The 20,655-nt window shown below is 32.9% G+C and overlaps 1 protein-coding gene across 1 annotated transcript; it reads right to left on the reverse strand.

The window, feature by feature from the left end:
* Positions 1-10,117: 10,117 nt before the first annotated feature.
* Positions 10,118-15,429, reverse strand: LOC115968367 (auxin efflux carrier component 2-like). The gene is made up of 6 exons (XM_031087755.1): positions 14,316-15,429; positions 13,951-14,152; positions 12,539-12,624; positions 11,233-11,390; positions 10,323-10,399; positions 10,118-10,184 (listed from the first exon to the last, which is right to left on the reverse strand). The coding sequence occupies exons 1-6, from the start codon at positions 15,427-15,429 to the stop codon at positions 10,118-10,120; spliced, it is 1,704 nt and encodes a 567-aa protein (XP_030943615.1).
* Between the last annotated feature and the right edge of the window lie 5,226 nt (positions 15,430-20,655).

The raw sequence follows: 20,655 nt of genomic DNA on the forward strand, positions 1-20,655 counted from the left end.
CCTAGTGGATCTCTCTCTCCCATTTACTAAGTTTCTATTAGGTATCAGAACTTGAAACAAATTTTGCTTTGTTTTTTAAAACCTAAAAAATGGTGAGTCCCACTTTTAAATCATGTGATTAGAATGAGTTTTTGAATATGGTTTCCAAAATATAGTGTTAAAATATTATGGTAAATATTTTAACAACTCTTAAAACAGATCTTAGTGGAATTATGGTAAATATTTTGAAGGGTAAAATACTATTTTGGTCCCTAAATTATATTAAAAGTTTGTTTTTCATTCCTAAATTTTAAAAAGTTCTTTTTTTATCCCTAAACTTTGTAAAGAGTTTTTTGAATAGTATAGGGACTATGGTGGGCCTTTTTTTTTTTTTTTTTTTTTTTTTGTGTTTTGGGTTAATTTCCCCTGCTATACTAAGGCCCGTGATTCTGAGGTAGAAGAGTTGGGACTGGCCTAATTGAAATACACCTTAGGCCATCTTGTGCGCAAGTTGGACCATCGCAATACAGACGCGTCCTGGGAGGATCTTGGAATGTACCACGTGCTCACAGCAGGAAAGACTATTACAGATATTATAGTAGGAAACAGATGCAGCAAGATAACTAAAACATTTCTATTAATAACAATAATACATGAATAACACAGCAATGGAGGATAAATCAATACAATTACAAATAACAAGGTCACAGCCAAAAGTTTAGCAATAAGATAACAAATTAGTCATTGATCAACCAAAACAAAGAAACAGGATTCATCTACCGAAGGAATGGACTTAGCTCTTTAGTAGACACAAGCCCAAAAAGGGACCGATCTCCAATGTGGGTAACCTCAAAGGAAAATCTTGTCGTACACACTTTGGAAAAATGACCTAGATGGCTTAAACTTAAATTCTTAGTTTATCAGAGAATGGGTTTATTGAGAGGGAGAGAAATAGATAGTCTATTGATGCATGTTTTTGCTCCTATCACTAATATTTCTTTTTCTGGGATTTATGTATCTTTCCTTTCTTTTTTATTTCTTTGTTTACTTTGCTTTCTTTTCTTTCTACATTTCTTTCTTTTGTTTGCCATTCCCCCCTTTCACTATTCACGCCTATGGCCTTTTATACTGCCTATCATGACAAGATTTAGCATTTTTATCCCTTAACCACTTTTGGCTCATTGTGGGTGTCCTTCCAAGACTATCCACTGGTCTGTCGGCTACTCAGCCATTACCATTACACTACATAGGTTGCACCACGCTTCATTCCCAGACAAATTTTTTTTTTTGGTTTTGTCTCTTACCTCTCTTAACACTCTCATCCGGATAAGGGTTAAACATGTCCCTTACCTACTTCTATGGCATGCATCTAGTGATTCTAGCTCATGTTTACTTCTTTTGGGTGAGATGTCATCCCAACAGAACATTTTTCCCAAAAGTGTTTAAGCAGGAATCCCAAAATAGGCTCCCTCCTTCTCCCCACCGCCAGACCACACCCTCTCATACCTTTGATCCATGGCCCACCTCTCCTGTATTGGCTGGGTATAGGTAGGTGGTGCCCTGAGCTTTGTGTGCATGCTCCACTTCTATCTAAGTCCATTGCTTTTTTGGCCTTCACGCGTTTGCCATTGCCTCTGGGTTTATCTGATTCTGTTGTACATTTTTGTATCTGTTTAACTCTTGCAACGTGAAAGACACATTGGCCTTTGGGCTTTCGTTCTCTGCATCCCATCTCCTCCTTGGACTGGGCATTACTTGGGTACAGGCTCTCTCCCCCTTGCTTGGCCCATGTTCCATTCTTCCTTGTGCTCATAGGCTAGCTGGTGCTCCTGCCATGTCACTACATTGCTCCTGCAATGATATCACTTATCCTTTTACTTCGTTGTTACCTCTGGCTATATAGGCTAAAACTCCTGCTTGTTAATTTATGGCGAAAAGCACATTTTAGTCCCTACATTTTCAAGCGATTCTCATTTTAGTCCCTAAATTTTATTTTTACCGCTTTTAGTCCCTATCATAAAAACGCTTTCCGTTTTGGTCCCTGTTGTTACTCATTTAATAGAAATATCCTACGTGGCAAACGGTCCAACAGTAAATACTGATGTGTCTATCAAAATAATATTAAAAAAAGCCACGTCAGATAAAAATAATATTAAAAAATGCGACGTCAGCAATTTAATTTTTGAAAAAAACCACATCATATAAAAATAATATAAAAATTTCTAACCTAATTATTTAAAAAAAAAGAAAAGAAATTAGTTAAATTAAATTTTTTTCCTTTTTTTTGGAAGAACATGAAGAACATTTCAGGAGATGTTTCCCATTCCTCTTTCTCTACTAACAGTTCTCCATCTCTCCCTCTATATCTCTCTTCTACATTTCCCATTCCTCTTTCTTTATTCACAGCATGTTTCGCTCATCTATCTCTTCTCATTTGACTAAGTTTTGGTTGGATCGAATCGGTGGTTGCTGGGTTTTAGTGGTGGCGTTTCGGTGGTGGGTTTCGGTTGTGGAGTTGAATCGGTGGCCGGCTTTGGTGGTGGGTTTTTTTCGATGTTTGCTGGGTTTTAGTGGTGGCATTTCAGTGGTGAGTTTCGGTTGTGGAGTTGAATCGATGGCCGGCTTTGGTGGTGGGTTTTTTTCGGTGTTTTCTGGGTTTTAGTGGTGGCGTTTTAGTGGTGGGTTTCGGTTGTGGAGTTGAATCGGTGGCCGGCTTTGGTGGTGGGTTTTTTTGGGTGTTTGCTGGGTTTTAGTGGTGGCATTTTGGTGGTAGGTTTCGGTTGTGGAGTTGAATCGGTGGCCGGCTTTGGTGGTGGGTTTTTTCGGTGTTTTCTGGGTTTTAGTGGTGGCGTTTTGGTTGTGGGGTTGAATTAGTGGCAGGCTTTGGTGGTGGGTTTTTTTGGGTGTTTACTGGATCCATTTGGTGGTGGGTTTCGGTGCTTACTGGGTCTGTTTGGTGGCTGGATTTCGTGATGGTCTTTTTGGTAGTTGGGTTTCGTTGGTTGCCGGGTTTTGGTGGTGGCTGGGTTCTGTTCGATGTGGTGGTGGTCGTGCCGGGTTTCGTTAGGCTTTCTCTAAGATCTTATTCAGGCTTCGCTGGGTTTGGTTGTGCATGGAGGCCGAAAATCTGGGTTTGAGTTTTGTGTTTTTTGTGTTTGGTTTCAAAGCATAAGAAAATCTTGTTGAATGTTTGTATTTTGTAAATTTTTATGGGCATATCTTTTTATTTTGTAAATCTGAGTGATTTTATGGTTTTGGTTGCTAAGAAAATGCAAGAAAAGAAAAGTAAATTTTTAATTTTTAATTTTCTAGCAAGCTTAGTTGGGGAAGAAAAATGAAGAACACGTTCTTCATGTTCTTCCAAAAAAAAGGAAAAAAAAATAATTTAACTAATTTCTTTTCTTTTTTTAAAAAATAATTAGGTTAGAAATTTTTATATTATTTTTATATGATGTGGTTTTTTTCAAAAATTAAATTGCTGACGTGGCATTTTTTAATATTATTTTAATAGACATGTCAGCATTTACTGTTGGATCGTTTGCCACGTAGTATATTTCTGTTAAATGAGTAACGGCAGGGACCAAAACGGAAAGCGTTTTTATGATAGGGACTAAAAGCGGTAAAAATAAAATTTAGGGACTAAAATGGGAATCGCCTGAAAATGTAAGGGCTAAAATGTACTTTTCGCCTTAATTTATTACATTCTTTCTTCTTTTGGGCTTTGCTGGTCAGCATTCCTGCTGGGCCAGCTTATTCCGTCCCTTGGGCTTCCTCAGCCCATTTCATTCCTCTTTTACTCCCATGAGTTTTTTGCTAAATTCTTTAGACTTCCTTGGCCCAATTACCACATCCTTACCTCTTATTACCTTTCAGGATTATTGGCCTTTATGCCTGCCAGATGAATTTTCTAATTCATTTCTTGGGCTTCTCCGACCCATTTACTTCTTTTCTACCTCCTACTATTCCCATGGGTATACTATCTTCATTCCTTGGGCTTTCCTCGGCCCATTTGCTTCTTCCTGGCCACTTATTATATTTTGTGGACTTGTTGACCATTATTCCTACCATTCTAGCCTGCTAGTCTTTACTTTACTATATTCTCTCCTAATCTTTTTCATATTGTTGGGCTTCTTCTACCATTGACCATTTTTTCAAAAGTGGGCATCAACAAGGACAAAAATAAGGATGAAAAAAGAATTTTTTTTCAATAGTTTAAGGATGTAAAAAAAACTTTTAGTAAAGTTTAAGGACAAAAATAAAACATTTTTAGTAGTTTATGGATGAAATATGAACTTTTCAATAGATTAAGGACGAAAAATGAACTTCTTAAAGTTTAGAGATGAAAAACAAATTGATAGTTTTTAGACCCCTTAAAACACAATTGAATTAACCTAGGTAATTAGCTAAGTTGTTACTTAGTCCAATTTAACAAATCTAGGTTATCACAATCATAAAGATCATATCATGTAAAGCAGCGGAAAGATAAATAACACACAGTTATGATCACCCAGGAAACCAAACCGGTAAAAATCTGGGGAGGATTTGACCTAGCTATCCTCAAGGTAAACTTGAATCCACTATCTTGAAAGAATTGAAGTTCATACAATAAGACTTACAAGCCCCCACACTCGACTTCTTATTGCTACCCACCAGTAGAACTTACTGACACGACCATGTGCAAACTCCGAATCCATGAACTCCTTCTTTCTTGGATTCACCACCAGATACAAGCACACCCGCTTGTGTTTTCTTTAAGCTTCAATGGCAGCAACCGAGTTGATCATTAAGGTGTAGATAAAATCTCCTCATTGAAAACCCTAAGTTTGTGTAAAGGAAAGCTCCTCTAGATCTCATAAGAGATTTACACAAACAACAAAATGAGCAACACTAAAACGTGACTAGGGTTTGCCTTTTATACTTAGGACAAATTAGAAAACCCTAAACGTTTTAAACAACTAGAGCTGAGTTGGAAATCTACAGAAAAACGCACTCTGCCCGAGATTCGATCGATTGAGCCTAAGCTTCGATCGATCGAGCCAGGCCGAAATGCATAATAACTTCTGCATTAGCTCGATTCCAACTTTACATAAAATATACAACTTTGAGCAAGACTAAAAGACTTCTAAACACATTGTTTTGATCATGGTTTGCCAACAATACACATTAGAGTTCTAAATACATAAATACCTAAGTCTTTAGAACCTAACACAAATTTTTAGTAAAATTTAGGGACCAAAATAGTATTTTACCATATTTTGAAAAAGTGGACCCCACACAAAGTTTAACTTTTTCTTAAAAATGCATCCTCATGCCAAACACCATATATGTATTTTCTATTCTCAAAACACTGTTTTAGAAAAATGGTGCCAAACACACATTTTAATACTCTACAGCTCTAGCATAAGATTGAAATTTTTTTCTCATGATGTAAAAGTGAACCCCTATTACTGTGTGTTTTAAGCTTCTAGGGCATTGTTAATTGCAACAACCAAAGAGAAAACTTGTGATGTCAATGTTGAATTTATCAAAGAGAGGGGAGCCTTATCTCTGATTCTCCAAGTTTGATAATATGGATTCATAGCAGCTGTTAGATTTTCATGCTCATCAATATGATTTGGACAAGAAATTGAACTATAAATGTGATCAATCAATGAATAAGCATTAAGAATTGTGACAATTTGATTCTTCCATGCAACGTAGTTACTTTAATTGAGATTGATGGATATAAGATTTGACATGTTTGAGAGAAGCAATAATTGTTGTTGTGATTATTAGGGAGTTATGGTGTTTTGGGAAATAGCGGTTAATGATGGTGTGGTGGTACTAGCATTTCAAGAAGAGGAGCCACTAATCAAAGCCCTAATATAATGTAAAATTTTTTGAAAAAGTGGAGATAATTTCTCAGTGAAAGAACTGTAAAGAAAAATGTCATTACTACTCAATCAATATGTAGAAGATCTATTCTTTTAGAGAGAGAGAGAGAGAGAGAGAGAGAGAGAGGATTATAATTAACTAACTACCGTTGGGCTCTGACAATAAATTAACCACTCTAACAAATTCTTTAACAACAAATGATTAACATTAACATGTGGCTTCATTATAATCAGCATGCAAGATAGCTCGTGCGAAAATGATTGAAAGTTGTTACTAAGAAACGACATCATTTAGAAACCATCTCTAAGTCTCTAGACCATGATACGCTGTTGTCCCTCTTGGGTACTTAATGTGATAGAATAGAAACGGCACCGCAATACGGTACTTAATTTTGAGCCTCATTAAAATTTGGGTTTTTAGGTTAATTTTATAATATAAAAAAAAAATAGTGGAGTAAATTTCTCATTGAATGAAGTGCAAATAAAACAATAATTACTACCTAATCAATTATGTACAAGATCATTATTTTTAAAGACACACATCAGAGAGAGAGAGAGAGAGAGAGAGAGAGAGAGAGGCAAGGGAGAGAAGATAATAAATAATTAGCCGTTGGGCTCTAATAATAAATTGACCACTCTAACAAACTCCCTAACAAACAAATGATTAATGCATGGTTTTATTACAAAGACAAAATTTAATTACAAAATTGGTTGTCACCTTAACCTACAATCTTACTCAATATGCAAACTTTTGTAATTTAAAATTATGCATAATATATAAGCTTATAGATCATATAGTAAATAATATCCAATTGACACGAAATTTGATATGTGTATTAAGAGCATAAAAAACATGCAATTCAACGATTAGATTTTCAAAATATGTAATAATATTTATTTTATTGAGTAAGGTTGTAACCTTAAGTTATAACTAATTTTATAACTAAACTTTGTCCTAACATATAGTTTTATTATAATCAGCATGCAAGATACTCATGCAAAAATGATTGAAAGCTGTTACATACTACGACATGACATCATTTAGAAATCATCTTAAGTCTCTGGACCAAAACACGTCATCATCCCTCTCGGGTGCTAGATGTGCTAGAATAGAAACGCCACTGTAATGCAGTATTGTTGCTCTTATCACGATAAACTAGTCCTACTAATGCAGTTGATTAAAAAAATTTAATAATAAATAAGTCCTACTAATGCAGTTTATAAAATTTTCAAGCCTCATTAATTTGGGTTTTTGGTTAATGTACTCTAAACTTAGGAGATATAATCCAAAAATAAAACATTCCACCTGCGAATAAAGAGAATGTCCTTATCAAAATTTTCCTAATACCACAAAAGATGTATGAGAAATATAGGCCCCATGTGGCCAACTGAGCAGATCTAGAGAATATATTTTTCTCTACCTCTCTAATACTTAAGATAAAAATCAATGTTTGTTATAATTTAGTTAACAAATTTCACTTTGGCAATCTAAGTGAAGAGAGAAAGGGATTATGGGTTTGGGGATTTTTAGGAATTCTAAGGTAGAGAGAGGGAGAGAGCTTGTTCTTTCTTTTAGGGTTCTATTTGGGTTCTAATTTTGGCTTATATAGTAAAGGGGATTTTTTAACAAAAAGGACAGAGGTGGGTAACGGGGGTTTAACGGAGGCTACCTCAGGTGGGTTAATTGACAACTTTTAAACCACGGGTGGGCATTGTTAAAACGAGCCAAACCACAGGTGAGTAAAATGCAATTTCCCCTATAAATTATAAAAAATTATACATATGTAAATATAAAATGCATATTTATTATATGTTTTAAACATATTCAACTAATGACTAATTAAGTTATCAATTGTACAATTCTCAACCAAAAAAAAATTGTACATAATATTTAACAAAGTTAACTAAATAAATCAAATTTTAATATATTTATACAATCCATGGTCAAATTTGTCAAACTCAAAAGTGATGATACATAACATTTAAGATAAAATAATATTGTCTTTCTCATTATATTTACATCTTTCCTAATCAACTTCATCTTTAGTCCAAGTTAATGTTATAATTATTGATGCCATTTGAAAAAAAATCATATCATCATTGACATTTTCTTCTAATCAATTTTCTTAGTCATCTCCAAAGTTTATTATCACTTTTTGTATTTTATATTTCTTTATGGCATTCAAGTTTCTTGGACTTATATTATTAATAACAAAAATCTAATTATATTATCATTTAATAATATATATTTTTTTTGATAATCATATTATCATTTAATACTTTGTTCATAATATAAAAAAAATTCATAAGTGTGAAAGTTAAGTGTTAAGTGTGGTCAAAAGTTTGTATGAGAGAGAAGGAAATAAGAAAGACCTCATGTACATGTTATTTTATTGGGCTCAATCAAGTCACCAAATAATTTTTTGTTAAACAAGTCCAACAACTTGTTCAACTTAATTTAAAACATAATTTTTAAGAAAAAAGTCCAATTTAAATTCATATATCTATGTATCGTTCAATGCATATGATTCATACGATACACATTTATATATCTTACAATTAAAGACCATAATCAATACAATACTTTTTCAATAATATGTATAGTACATTTTGTATGTCGTATCATAAAAAACTATGTTTTTATACTTGAATGGTGGATGCCATTAAGGTATTGGTTTAGGAAATATTTTTTAAAATACTTTATGGAAAAATAAAAAAGTAATTAATTCTTTTTTACCTCTTTTTATATTTTTCATAGAAGTGGTATCAAAACTTTCCTATAATAGTCCATAAACATATGTATTAAAGGCACCCATTAACCAAACCCTTCCAATTAATAGCAATTATATTATTTGATAGTTGGGAAAGTGTGGACTTGAATCTTGAACGTTTTTGTTGGAAAATAGTTGAGCCAATAGGTACATTAATCCTTGTGTGATCTTATTGTTAAATCATTTGACTAAATTATAAAACATAATTGTTAAAATTACTATTTGACATGCATGTTGTGTAATCCTAATACATTTATTTTTTATGATTGATGATGCCGAAAATATCACCAATAAGTCACACCGTACTCACGACTCAAAGCGAACCTGCACAACAAGAACAATCGAAAGAAAACCTTTTGAGAGCACCGGTGTGGTGCCGGCCAAACACTCTCCGAAGGTCAAGTTAGAATTCTTCTTACAACTCTAGAGTGCTAGAGAGGGTAAATTATGCGTACCTTTGTTCGCGAGGGTATCAGGGCTTTTTATAGTAGTGGAGAGTCGGCTTTTCCTTCTTGGAGTCCAAGTCCTTTCCATATGAGACTCTACTTCTAACAATCCTAGGCGTGATGGACAAGTATTTCCTTGTAGGGCGGATTTTCTAGAATTCTCTTTTATGTGAATGTCCTGATTTTCCTAGGGTTTCCTCGGATCCCAAACGTGTATACAAATATTTTAAATGATGCTAAGTCCTCGGCCCATGTTTAATACTGGCCCATGAGTCCGAGGTCGTCAGGCCCAATGTTTGGCGATTTCTTACCCCATCAATGATATTTTCTTTTTCCTCAATTTGATTTGTTTTTCTTAAATATATCATAATATATCTTCAATTAATTTGTATAGTTTTAATTTATTTTTTCTTTTAGATCTTCAATCAATACATTTCCCTCTGGATTTGACTTTGAACTCACCAAGACCAAGTTATTATCAATCGTACCCTTGGAAGTATTATTGAAGTCTCAACACTTTTGATTCAAAATTCATTTTCCATATTAGGTTACCCCCTAAAAATGAACTTATATTATTAGAAAGTGTTAAGGTTTATCATACAACACATTCAAGAAAACATAAACTAATCCAGGAAAATTATAATGAATAATTGATTTGAAATATGAATAAAAACCAATATTAATTCGATGTATATATATATATATATTTCTTTTATATATTTAGTTAGAGTTCACCTCACTGAGAAAAATCTTAACTTTGCCAATGACTACTATCTACCTAGTAATTCTACAAACACCAAAATTGTCATAGAAAATTTCACTTACCCTCTTAGTCGTATTTACCACACACACACACACACACACACACACACACAAAAAAGAATTATGTGAAAAAGTCAGTGAAAATTTGTGTAGTAACAGACTTTTTGATTCATATAACTGGGTAAGATAGCAAAAGTAATTAAATACGTAGAGTCCAACAATGAGAAATCAAATCAGATGGTGTCCATCCTCCTCAGCCTAACTTGGATTTACATTTAACCAGAACTCAAAGCCCAAGAAGTACATAGTAAATAATTGTAACGGGTACGGCAAGGATCAATCCAAAAATAACCCTGCAAAAATTGTAACGCCAGGATTAACTTATGGTTATTATTATCATTCTAATTCATTAATCTATACCAACATATTTTCTTATATAAGATTTTCTTCTAAATCTTAACTAAGAAAAATCCAAAAAAAAAAAAACTTACGTAGTGCTAATTATGTCTGGATGAACATCGTACTCCTTAGCATACACAAAGGGAAGAGTTGCCAAGGGAAGAGCAGCCTGTGACAAGAGGTAAAGGTTGAAAATAGCAAGTTAGTTATTCTTAGAGTTTTTTATGTAACTATAACACATCAGGTATTTTCAAGAGTTTCTCTTAAAGAGCTAGCATATCAGTATTCGCATTAGCTCATACAAATATTTTTGGCTATTTTAGTATAAAAATTTACTTTATTTATTTATTTTACATACTCACTTTTTAAAAAAATTGATATTTTAAAACTAGATAATCTTAATATGAGGTGTACACCTCATATTAAGATTATCTAGTTTTAAAATATCAATTTTTTCTATTTTTTAATTTTTTTTCTTTCTTCATACACAACAACCATTATCTTTCTCTCTCAAAAAAAAAAAAAAAAAAATCACTATCTACTATTTTCCTTTATTCTCAAAATACATAAAGAAAGAATAAAAAACTATAATACCATATATCTACATGGTTAATATAGCAACCATATATTTTTATACAATTTTGTATTGTTTGAAGTGGGTGATTTTTGGGCTTGGGTTGGCTAAAGTGCGATATTATTTTTTATTATACAAGCACTAATGCGAGTGCTCAAACATCCCTCCATTTGGGAAGTAATGTTATAAACTAAAGAAGTCTAAACATAATTTTGGATATAAACAATGCTACAGCATAATTTTAAAAGAATTAAATGAAATATTGTGGAATGGAAGGTTTAATTAATGTCGAGGTTTTGCGGAGTTTATTTGTTCATATATTAACTGAATTAATTAATTAATATCGATATCAGAGAATGCGCGCTTTCAATTTTAGTTTAGTTTTTTTTTTTTTTTTTTGAGAATCCTTTCAATTTTAGTTGGTGTACCTGAACAATTACACTTTGCAAAAGAACTCCACGAAGACCAACAGCTAAAGAGGTTGCCGCAGTTACTCCAGGGCCGATCAAGAACCTAACAACCATTGTAAACGCTGCCATGGGTTTTCCACTAGCAATGAACTTTGGCTGTAAAGCCATGAATAGACCTGGTAAAGCAATTAATATATAATTGGTTCATTACTTGAAAAAAAAGAATTGACATAAAAAGGTTTAGATTTTATTCCTTAGATTAGATCTTATCTTTGTCGATTAAAGTTACAAATTTATGAAACTATTTAAATTTGAATCCCATAAGCACATTCTTTATTGAGGGCATTAATGATTAATGAAGCAGGAAAACAAAAAGGAAAACCCTGGAAATCGCTTTCTTACTCTAACTAAGTATATGGTTAGGGGATAAAAAAGTGGGGGATAGAAATAGTCCGAGGAAAAAAAGTGGGGGATAAAAAATAATTAGTTTCTCCTCATGTATGTTTATTTGGGAGCGTGGAAAAGTTGAGAGAAGGAGACTCCTTATTTGGTTGAGAAGAAAAATGAGACATAAGAAAATGTAGTTTATATAAATTTACTCTTATACTCCTGTTATATAAATCAAAATTTTTAATAGCTTATAAAAAGTAATTTAAAAAAATAAAATAAAATATAAAAAAAACCCAAACAAACAAACACAAAAAGAGGTAAATGAGTCATTTCCCATCTACCCCATTTCCTCTTCTATTTTCTCCCCAAATTGGGGAGATTGATTTTTAGTGAGTTAACAGAAAAAACACTCGAGCCCCGCCAAAATCATCACTTTTCCCTTCCAACCAAACAACCAAAACTACCATTTTCTCCCCTATATATTTTTCTCTCCCATTTTCCATCCTTCCCCAAATCACCTCAACCAAATGGGCACCAAATGAGGTTTTCTCTTTCTACCCTCTCTTTCAATAGCTGGGAAATTGATTTATGAATAAGTTTTAATTAAGTGAAATGTAAAGTTTAATTAATAATTTCCTGCTTTTCTTTGCTTTATTATTGCCCATAATAATGAAAATGAATAAAAAATATTGACAAAAACTTCAAATTGAAATAATTTCATAATAAATTTAAGACTTTATTAATTGACAAAATTATAAATCTAAGACCTAATAAAAAATATGGTGTAAAGTTTAAGTTTGGACATTTCTTTTTCTTTTTTTAATTGTAAAATAAAATAAAGTAAGGAAAAAAAAAAGGAAGGAAAAAAGAAAAAGAAGAAAAAAGAAAAAAAGGAAACAGTATGCAATGTGAAGCATTAGTTGCAAAAGGGTACCTAAACTGAATTGAGCCATTCCCATGCCTGCGCTCGATATCATTGTTATGGATCCATCTATGATTGTTGGCAATTTAATGTGACACCTAAAAATGCAAGAGAGTTAAGAAATTTAATCATATATTGTAATAAAAGTTGGATTTTATAAGCTATGTTTGTCCCCAAGTGTATCACTAAAAAACGCGGCTTAAAAACGCGTTTTTTGTAATGCCTGTTTATATCTTTTTTCTTTTTCATATTATCTTTCCTTATAATATAAAAAATCAAAGGAGATTTATTATTAAAGTACTCCTGTTAAAACTCAATTAGTAAAAGTTTATGCAATATTATTATTATTATTTTGATAAAATCCTACTTGCTTTTACCATGTAACTTGAAATACTATCTTTTTATTGTAAATTTTCAATAACATTATAGAAAAATCCTTCTTTAGTTTACATATAATTTTACATCCAAATTAAACAACAGGCCATGCCAATCTAAAACTAATAGACTAATTAATTTTGTTATGGATGAAACTCTATTACTAAAATTCCAATAAGTTTAAATTATTATTTGAATTATATTTTTATTACTAAAAAATTTTAAATTTTAAAGGAAATTTCAATATTTATTTTAAATTATTTTAACCTTTAATTTTTTTTTTTAATAGTCTTCTGTTTTGACGGAAAATTTGTCGTTGATGTTAGACTTTTTTTTTGAGAACCGTTGATGTTAGAGTTTTTCTTTTTTTGAGAAAGTGTTGATGTTAGACTTTGGTCATATGATTTAACATTTAAAAAAAAAAAAAAAAATTAACCATGCTACTTGTAAATTCCTAGCTAGGATATATAAATTGAACTAACCCGTGCATCAAACGGATATATTTCTTGTAATGGATTAAATTTGACATGCTCTATGACAACTTAGCTGGAGAGAACAGTGTATATGCTCAGCCTTGAGAGTCTATAAGCAGAAGCCAGCACAATTATTTAATTTTATTGTATCGGCAATGATTTGCAATAAATGAATTATTTCTCTAAAACAAAGCTATATATATATATATATTTTTTTTTTTTTTCCTTTTTGAAAAAAAAAAGCTATATTTATTATCGAGCTGTAATATATGGTGCCTACTGCCTAAATCAAAACCGAAAACTATAATTCTGTGGAACAAATATAAGAATTTGGAAGTGGAAAGATATAAATATATATATATATATATATATATATATATTGTAATGAAGTATTCATTGTCATTGGTTATTTAAAAAACGAAAAATGCGCAAAATAGACAGCAAAGAATTTCATAAACATGTAAGAACAACTATAAATCTAAATTATCTAATAGTATTAATTTATGGTAGTGTGTATACAGTAAGTATGCAATAATTGGTGTGTGATAATCATTAATTTGAAATTTTCTTAAATACCTGAATGCTATTAAGGACCATATAAGACCCAAAACACTTGCGTAGGTACTAGGGTTTCTTATAAGCTTCCTCCAAACCATGATGAATACAAGCCTAGTTATGACACTTGTGGGCGGCATCTGAAGTTGTTTCCTGTGAAACCTACTTGCCTTGAAGTTAGCCTCTTCCTCTAGATCAAGCTCCCTATCCCTGGTGATTTTCCCTGCAGATAGCTCATATATATACCTCAAAGGTTTCAATTGATTATCGATGATAAACTCCTCTTTGATATGTGATCATGAAGTAAAGAACTTTGATCATTTGATATAATCAACGTCCGAAAGCAATATTAATTTCACAAAAATCACAAAGAAAAGGTAGTTCACCTCCTGGCGTAGTGGAATCATGTTTAAGAGCAGTACTAGTAGTGCTGAAAGCATGTCTGCCATTGTTATGCACATCAGAAACTGGTGAAGAACTAGTGCTCCAAACAAACATGTGAAGCCCCTGCTTGTTATTAGGAACTTCACCACCACGACCAACACTGAAACTATGTTTCATCTTTCGATAATTACTGCTAGGCGTAGACCCTAAAAGCATCAGATGATCTGGTGATGCGTAAGGTGAAAATCGATCACGGGTCCTTGTGTAACCATGTTTTGGACTTGACTCCATGTATCCAAACATAGGGTGCAGAAAATTCCCATCTGTTTGGCTAAAGCTTGAATTTCTTGAGATTGAACGGTAGGGTTCTTGTGGAGTAGATTGTACTGAGTAAATCTCTACACTATTGACTGGGTTTGATGCTTGCGGTTTTTGGGTAAGGGAACCCACGCTGGAACGGGAATACATTCCAACGGACCTATTAATCGAAGATCGTCTCAAAACCACGTGAAGCTTTCCGTCGTCACTGATCTCAGTCTCCGCCTCTATTGGGTCTTGACCACTGAGCGAAATAAGGTCGGACTCAACCTTGAAGGAGGCGATGGAACCTGCAGTCTCAGGAAACTGCTCAGCAATGAGGACCTTTGCAGCTCTGATCTCAAACAAGCAGAGCAAGATATTACACCAAACAAGAGCCTGAAGAACCACAACCTGGACCATAAGACTTCTAGTGATCTCTCCGTACATGGCTGTCATGAGAGGTATTCCTATGAAGAGATTGTTAGGGAGGGTGGAGAGTGAGTACATGGTGGTGGTCCATTCAATGCTGCCCTTTTTGCTCAAAGCTTGCCATAGAAAGAGAGCTGCAAGAATGACCACTTTTTGAAGAGAGTCTCCAGCGATGAACCGAAAGTTCATGATATAAGGGTTGTTGGTGGCAACAATGTGGAAACAAAGTAATGGAACCGCAAACAACGCCACAACGCGGTTGATGCCTGTGCATTGCTCCGGTGTGAATATTTTCCACCACTTAACCGAGGCAAAACCTAATAGCACAGCAAAATATAAGGGCACAACGGCCGCAAATATATTGTAAAGCCCCGTACCAGTGATCATGGCTTACACTGAGAAAGAGGGCTAATTGAGCTAGATGGGAAGATTCTTCTTTCAAAGACCGGAAACAAAGTGGTTCTTCCAGTTTGATGCGTTCTTCTGAGGGCCTACTTGGGATTTTGATGCAGGAACAGGATTGAAAAGACAATAAATAAAAGAATGTATTTTTAACAAGTTGCTAGGACATTTGGTGGGCAGATTTCATACCAAAATGTGCAAGAATTTGGAGATTTTGGGTTTATGAACTTAGCTTTTATGCATCAGATTTTACAATAAATTCATTTATTGTAAAAAGAAACTTATTCCTTGCCACTAGTCTTATTAATTCATTGCACATTAGTTCAGGTAAATTCCTCAATGAAACGATGGCAGGCATATATGCATTAATCTTTTTCTTTTTTTGGGATAGAAAATGCCACATGTATAAATAAAGATAAGGATACAAGATGGGAACCAGCCACCATCGAATTGTCCTGTACAACAAGCCCCCCTAACAAGATTTGAGAGAAGGGAAAATAAAACCACTGGGGGAACCTTTCCAATGGAAACTGTCCCAAAATAAAAACTACCGGAGAAAATTAAAACATTCCAGTGAAACAAATTTACTATAGCAAGGGAAATTTTTACAATTTTAGGAAAAACATTTTCCTAGACTCTACTACATATAGAAAGCTTATAGAGAAAACTTTTCACTACACTAGAATCTCTGGACTTCTTAACTATATGAAGTGCCTCCATGGATGACGCACTCATGATCACAACTAAAACTTCTAATTGAATTCAAGAACCTTTTGAATGTTTTCTTCATGATAGCAAGTTTGTGGTTGGAGCTATAGCTTCAACTTTTTCATCAACTAATCTTCAAATTTGATTGAAACTTTTCGATACGATGAATTTAAGAAAAACTTAACACAACCCTATTCTACAAATAGAGCTTTTTAAGATCATCTCTAGGCTTGACTTATAATGTCCCTTTTATATCCCAACAAGTAGAGCTCAAATTAGGCTTGAAACGAACTAGTTATTGGACTTTTTGCATTTTTTATTTTTGCTAATTCACTAGAGTAAGAGGAAATAAAAACTTCACTTTTGAGCTTTAATTGATTGGGTAAAATCGAGGCTAGAGTCAAGTGCAATCAAGATGGAGTTAGGCATGAAGTCGAGGTCATTGAAATTTCACTTTTCTTGAGTTGTTCTTAAGTATCCTTTATGTCTTCAACTTAGGATCTGTTTGAATACAATTTATTTTGCTGAAAACTGAAAATTGAAAGTACCGTAGCAAAATAATTTTTAAATGTGTAAATAGTGCCGTGGAACCCATTTTTAATTAAAAAGTTGTTAAAAAGTGAAGTTTGTGGGTCCCGTGAACAGTGCATGGGACCCACTTGTGTTGCTAAAATGTGCACGGTACATTGAAGAAAAGTCAACAACTGCGGCTAAAAAAATAAATAAATAAATAAATAAAAAAAGGAAAACACAAAACATGAATGCGCAAAACGTGAATCCAAACCGCACCTTAATCTTCAATTACCATTTTAAGACACATCAAAACTCACAACTAAACACACAATTTGGCCCATTTGACAACATTAAAACATAGACCTAACAACTTTTACCATATACAAATAGAACATGTACCTATAGACAAATAATAAGTAAATTAAAATATAATCCCACAAGCTCAATCACTATTCACTCAAATAAAAAACATTGAAAGACTTATCCATAATTAAGAATACATTCAATCTAGACCTAGTACAAACACCCATTTCTTACACCCTCCAATAGTAACATGACACATCAGCATTTCACTAAACAATGAAATAGAATCACCACACACAATCACTACTTTTTAAAACCCAATATCATAAATTAAAAAATTTCACCTCCCACAACAACCACCAAAGACCTCCAACGCAATGACCTTAACATCCTAAGATTTTATTTTATTTTATTTTTTATTTTTTGGAGATGAAGATGAAGAGAGTGAATGCAAAGGAAAAAACAAATCTATAGGGAGTAAGTTATCTGATCATTTGAGATGAAGGTGAAGGAGAACTCAGACTTAGACTCAACGACACAGTCCAAGTTGGAGAGGAAAGGTGGTGACTCATCCAAGTTGCCTACAGACTCAGTGGCAGAGTGCAGTGCTCAATTAGTCTGACAAGGAAGAGGAATTAGAGGCAGTGAGGAATTGCTAGAGACCGTTGAGGTTGCCGTAAAAAGAAATGCTGGCGATTTCTAAGGTGGTTGGAAATTGGAAACTCTTGGTTCTTTAGTCTTGTGGGAACTGAAATTTTTCATCATGTAGGTTTCTTTCTTTTAATTAATTTATTTATGAAATTGGGTTTTAAGAAGTGGTGATTGTATGTGGTAGGTCTATTTCATTGTTTACTAAAATGTTGATTGCATATTGTTATTGGAGAGTATGGCTTGCACTAGGCCCAAATTGAATGCATTCTCTTCATAATTTAATCTCAAAGACGATAAGAGAAGAGGTATCTTTTTCCATTTTTAGTCAATAACCTGGCAGTGCAATTTGGGGACCTTTGGCATCACTTTTCGATGGCAATGGGCTCCAATCAAGAACCATTATGAGAGAGAGAGAGAGAGAGAGAGAGAGAGAGAGAGAGAGAGAGAGAGAGAGAGAGAGAGAGAGAGAGAGAGAGAGAGAGAGAGAGAGAGAGAGAGAGAGAAGGATATGGGAAGATGGGAATTGCAAAATAAAAACCACCGATGTAGATCCCCATGTTTTACCGGTCATTATAGAACCATATCATAGAATAAATGTCATAGAGTGAAATTCTATCATATCTATCAAAATAGAAAAAGTCTTAGATCCCTAATAATGATGATGCAAGGAAAAATATAGCATCTTCTAGAGTCTAAAGTGCACAAAAGTCAAAAAGTGCTCAAAAATTATTCTATACCCATTGTTAAAGCATGATTTACCTTCCTTTTTTTTATAGGACCAATTACAACTTACCCACGATCAAAATTTAAATTGCTTACTTATAATTTAAAATTCGACACTTTACCCATCTAAGGCAATTAGAGTTATGTAACCCACATCTCTTAAAAATAGGACTAAATATGTGGTTTTGCTAACTTTTATGTCTCTTTCTTCTCAAAAAAAAAAAAAAAAATACAAAAGCATGATAAAAAAAGGGAGGGTTTTGTAAAATTAAGAACCATGATAATCTCTTCTCCCCCACGTTCCATTCGTCAAAGCTCTAGCCAAAAGAACTTTTTTCTTTATGTTGGAGATAAATCTTTCTACAAGCACTATACGTCCATTGCAAGCCTTCCACTCCAAATTGAAAAACAAACAAATAAATGCACACAAAACCCATCAAAACAAAGGGGAGATAAAGTCATACTTTAGTCAAAAGTTGCTAATGAAAATAAGATCCTCTCTAGTAAGCTTGATCGAATCATCAAGTCAATTCCTACATAATAAACAATCAAAACTCAGCACTTGATGCTATTTTTGCACCTAAGTTGTATGCCTCCTAATAAATGATTATATTTCAACATCCACCTACTAACCTCCTAAGTTTCGTAGCTTGTGCAAATGTGGATGGCCTACAATTAACAAAGGAGCAAATCATATTGTATTGATATTTAATACATACTCATTGAAACTGTCAATTTCAAACCACTATAACCCAAAAGGAAGGAATATACGCTCAATTTTTTCAAACAAACATGAAACTAAACAGAAGCTAATCATATCAAATAAGAAGCTATAAACATCATAACAATACAATTCTAAATGCCAGTGGCATTGACAACAAACTTTGATATGATGGATTTCGCCAGTGAGGTTGGAGAAAAGACTTTTCATAAACCTCTAGAACCACTCATTGTGACAAGGAGCTCGCCTGTTTCAAGAGTTGCTTTATCTCTCCACGCAACTGGATTATTGTAGCATTACTAGATCCTCCCTGAAACCACATGACCAAAAAGGAGTATTTTAATAACAGACAACTTAAGTATAAACCGACAACTTAAGTATAAACCCCACCTATCTTTTGATCTTGTTTTGTCTTGTTTATGTATGTGTTTTATGTTTTACGAAGAGAGGGACATAAAAGTGGAACAAAATTACATATTTAACCTTATTTTTAACAAATGTGAGTTACAGAATTCTAATTGAGCTAACCTTAAGTAGATAAAGTATCAAATTTCAAATCACAAGTAAGCAACTTAAATTTCGATCAAACCACAAATGGATAAGTTGTAATTTGCCATATTTTATATATTCATATCTCATACATTGCAACCAATATTTAACTAAAGAACTTATGATTAACTTTTCAGAAAACTTCCAAAAGAACAATTGGAACAATATATTTCAATTTTTTATTTTATTATGTTCAATGTTATGTATTCTTATTTTTGCTCTAGTGGATCTCTCTCTCCCATTTACTAAGTTTCTATTAGGTATCAGAACTTGAATACAAATTTTGCTTTGTTTTTTAAAACCTAAAAATTGGTGAGTCCCACTTTTAAATCATGTGATTAGAATGAGTTTTAGAATATGGTTTTCAAAATATAGTGTTAAAATATTATGGTAAATATTTTAACAACTCTAAAAACAGATCTTAGTGGAATTATGGTAAATATTCTGAAGGGTAAAATATTATTTTGGTCCTTAAACTTTATTAAAAGTTTGTTTTTCGTCCCTAAACTTTAAAAAGTTTTTTTTTTTCATCCCTAAACTTTGTAAAGAGTTTTTTGAATAGTATAGGGACAAAAATAAGGATGAAAAAAGAACTTTTTCAATAGTTTAGAGAAGAAAAACAAACTTTTAGTAAAGTTCAAAAACATAAATAAAACATTTTCAATAGTTTATGGACGAAATATGAACTATTCAATAGTTTAAGGATGAAAAATGAACTTCTTAAAGTTTGGGATAAAAAACAAATTTTTAGTAAAGTTTAAGGACCAAAATAGTATTTTATCCTATTCTGAAAAAGTGGACCCCACACAAAGTTTAACTTTTTCTTAAAAATTCATCCTCATGCCAAACACCATATGTGTATCTTCTATTCTCAAAACACCATTTTAGAAAAATGGTGCCAAACACACATTTTAATACTCTACAGCTCTAGCATAAGATTGAAATTTTTTTCTCATGATGTAAAAGTGAACCCCTATTACAGTGTGTTCCAAGCTTCTTGGGCATTGTTAATTGCAACAACCAAAGAGGAAACTTGTGGTGTC

This window comes from Quercus lobata, chromosome 2 (genome assembly GCF_001633185.2).
Source record: "Quercus lobata isolate SW786 chromosome 2, ValleyOak3.0 Primary Assembly, whole genome shotgun sequence".
Taxonomy (NCBI): Eukaryota; Viridiplantae; Streptophyta; class Magnoliopsida; order Fagales; family Fagaceae; genus Quercus; species Quercus lobata.

Coding starts and splice junctions, on each gene's coding strand:
- LOC115968367 (XM_031087755.1), bottom strand. CDS start 15,429: ATGATCACTGGTACGGGGCTTTACAATATATTTGCGGCCGTTGTGCCC. Junction 12,625..13,950: donor TGGTCCTTAATAGCATTCAG/GTATTTAAGAAA, acceptor TTGCATTTTTAG/GTGTCACATTAAATTGCCAA. Junction 11,391..12,538: donor AATGGCTCAATTCAGTTTAG/GTACCCTTTTGC, acceptor TTGCTTTACCAG/GTCTATTCATGGCTTTACAG.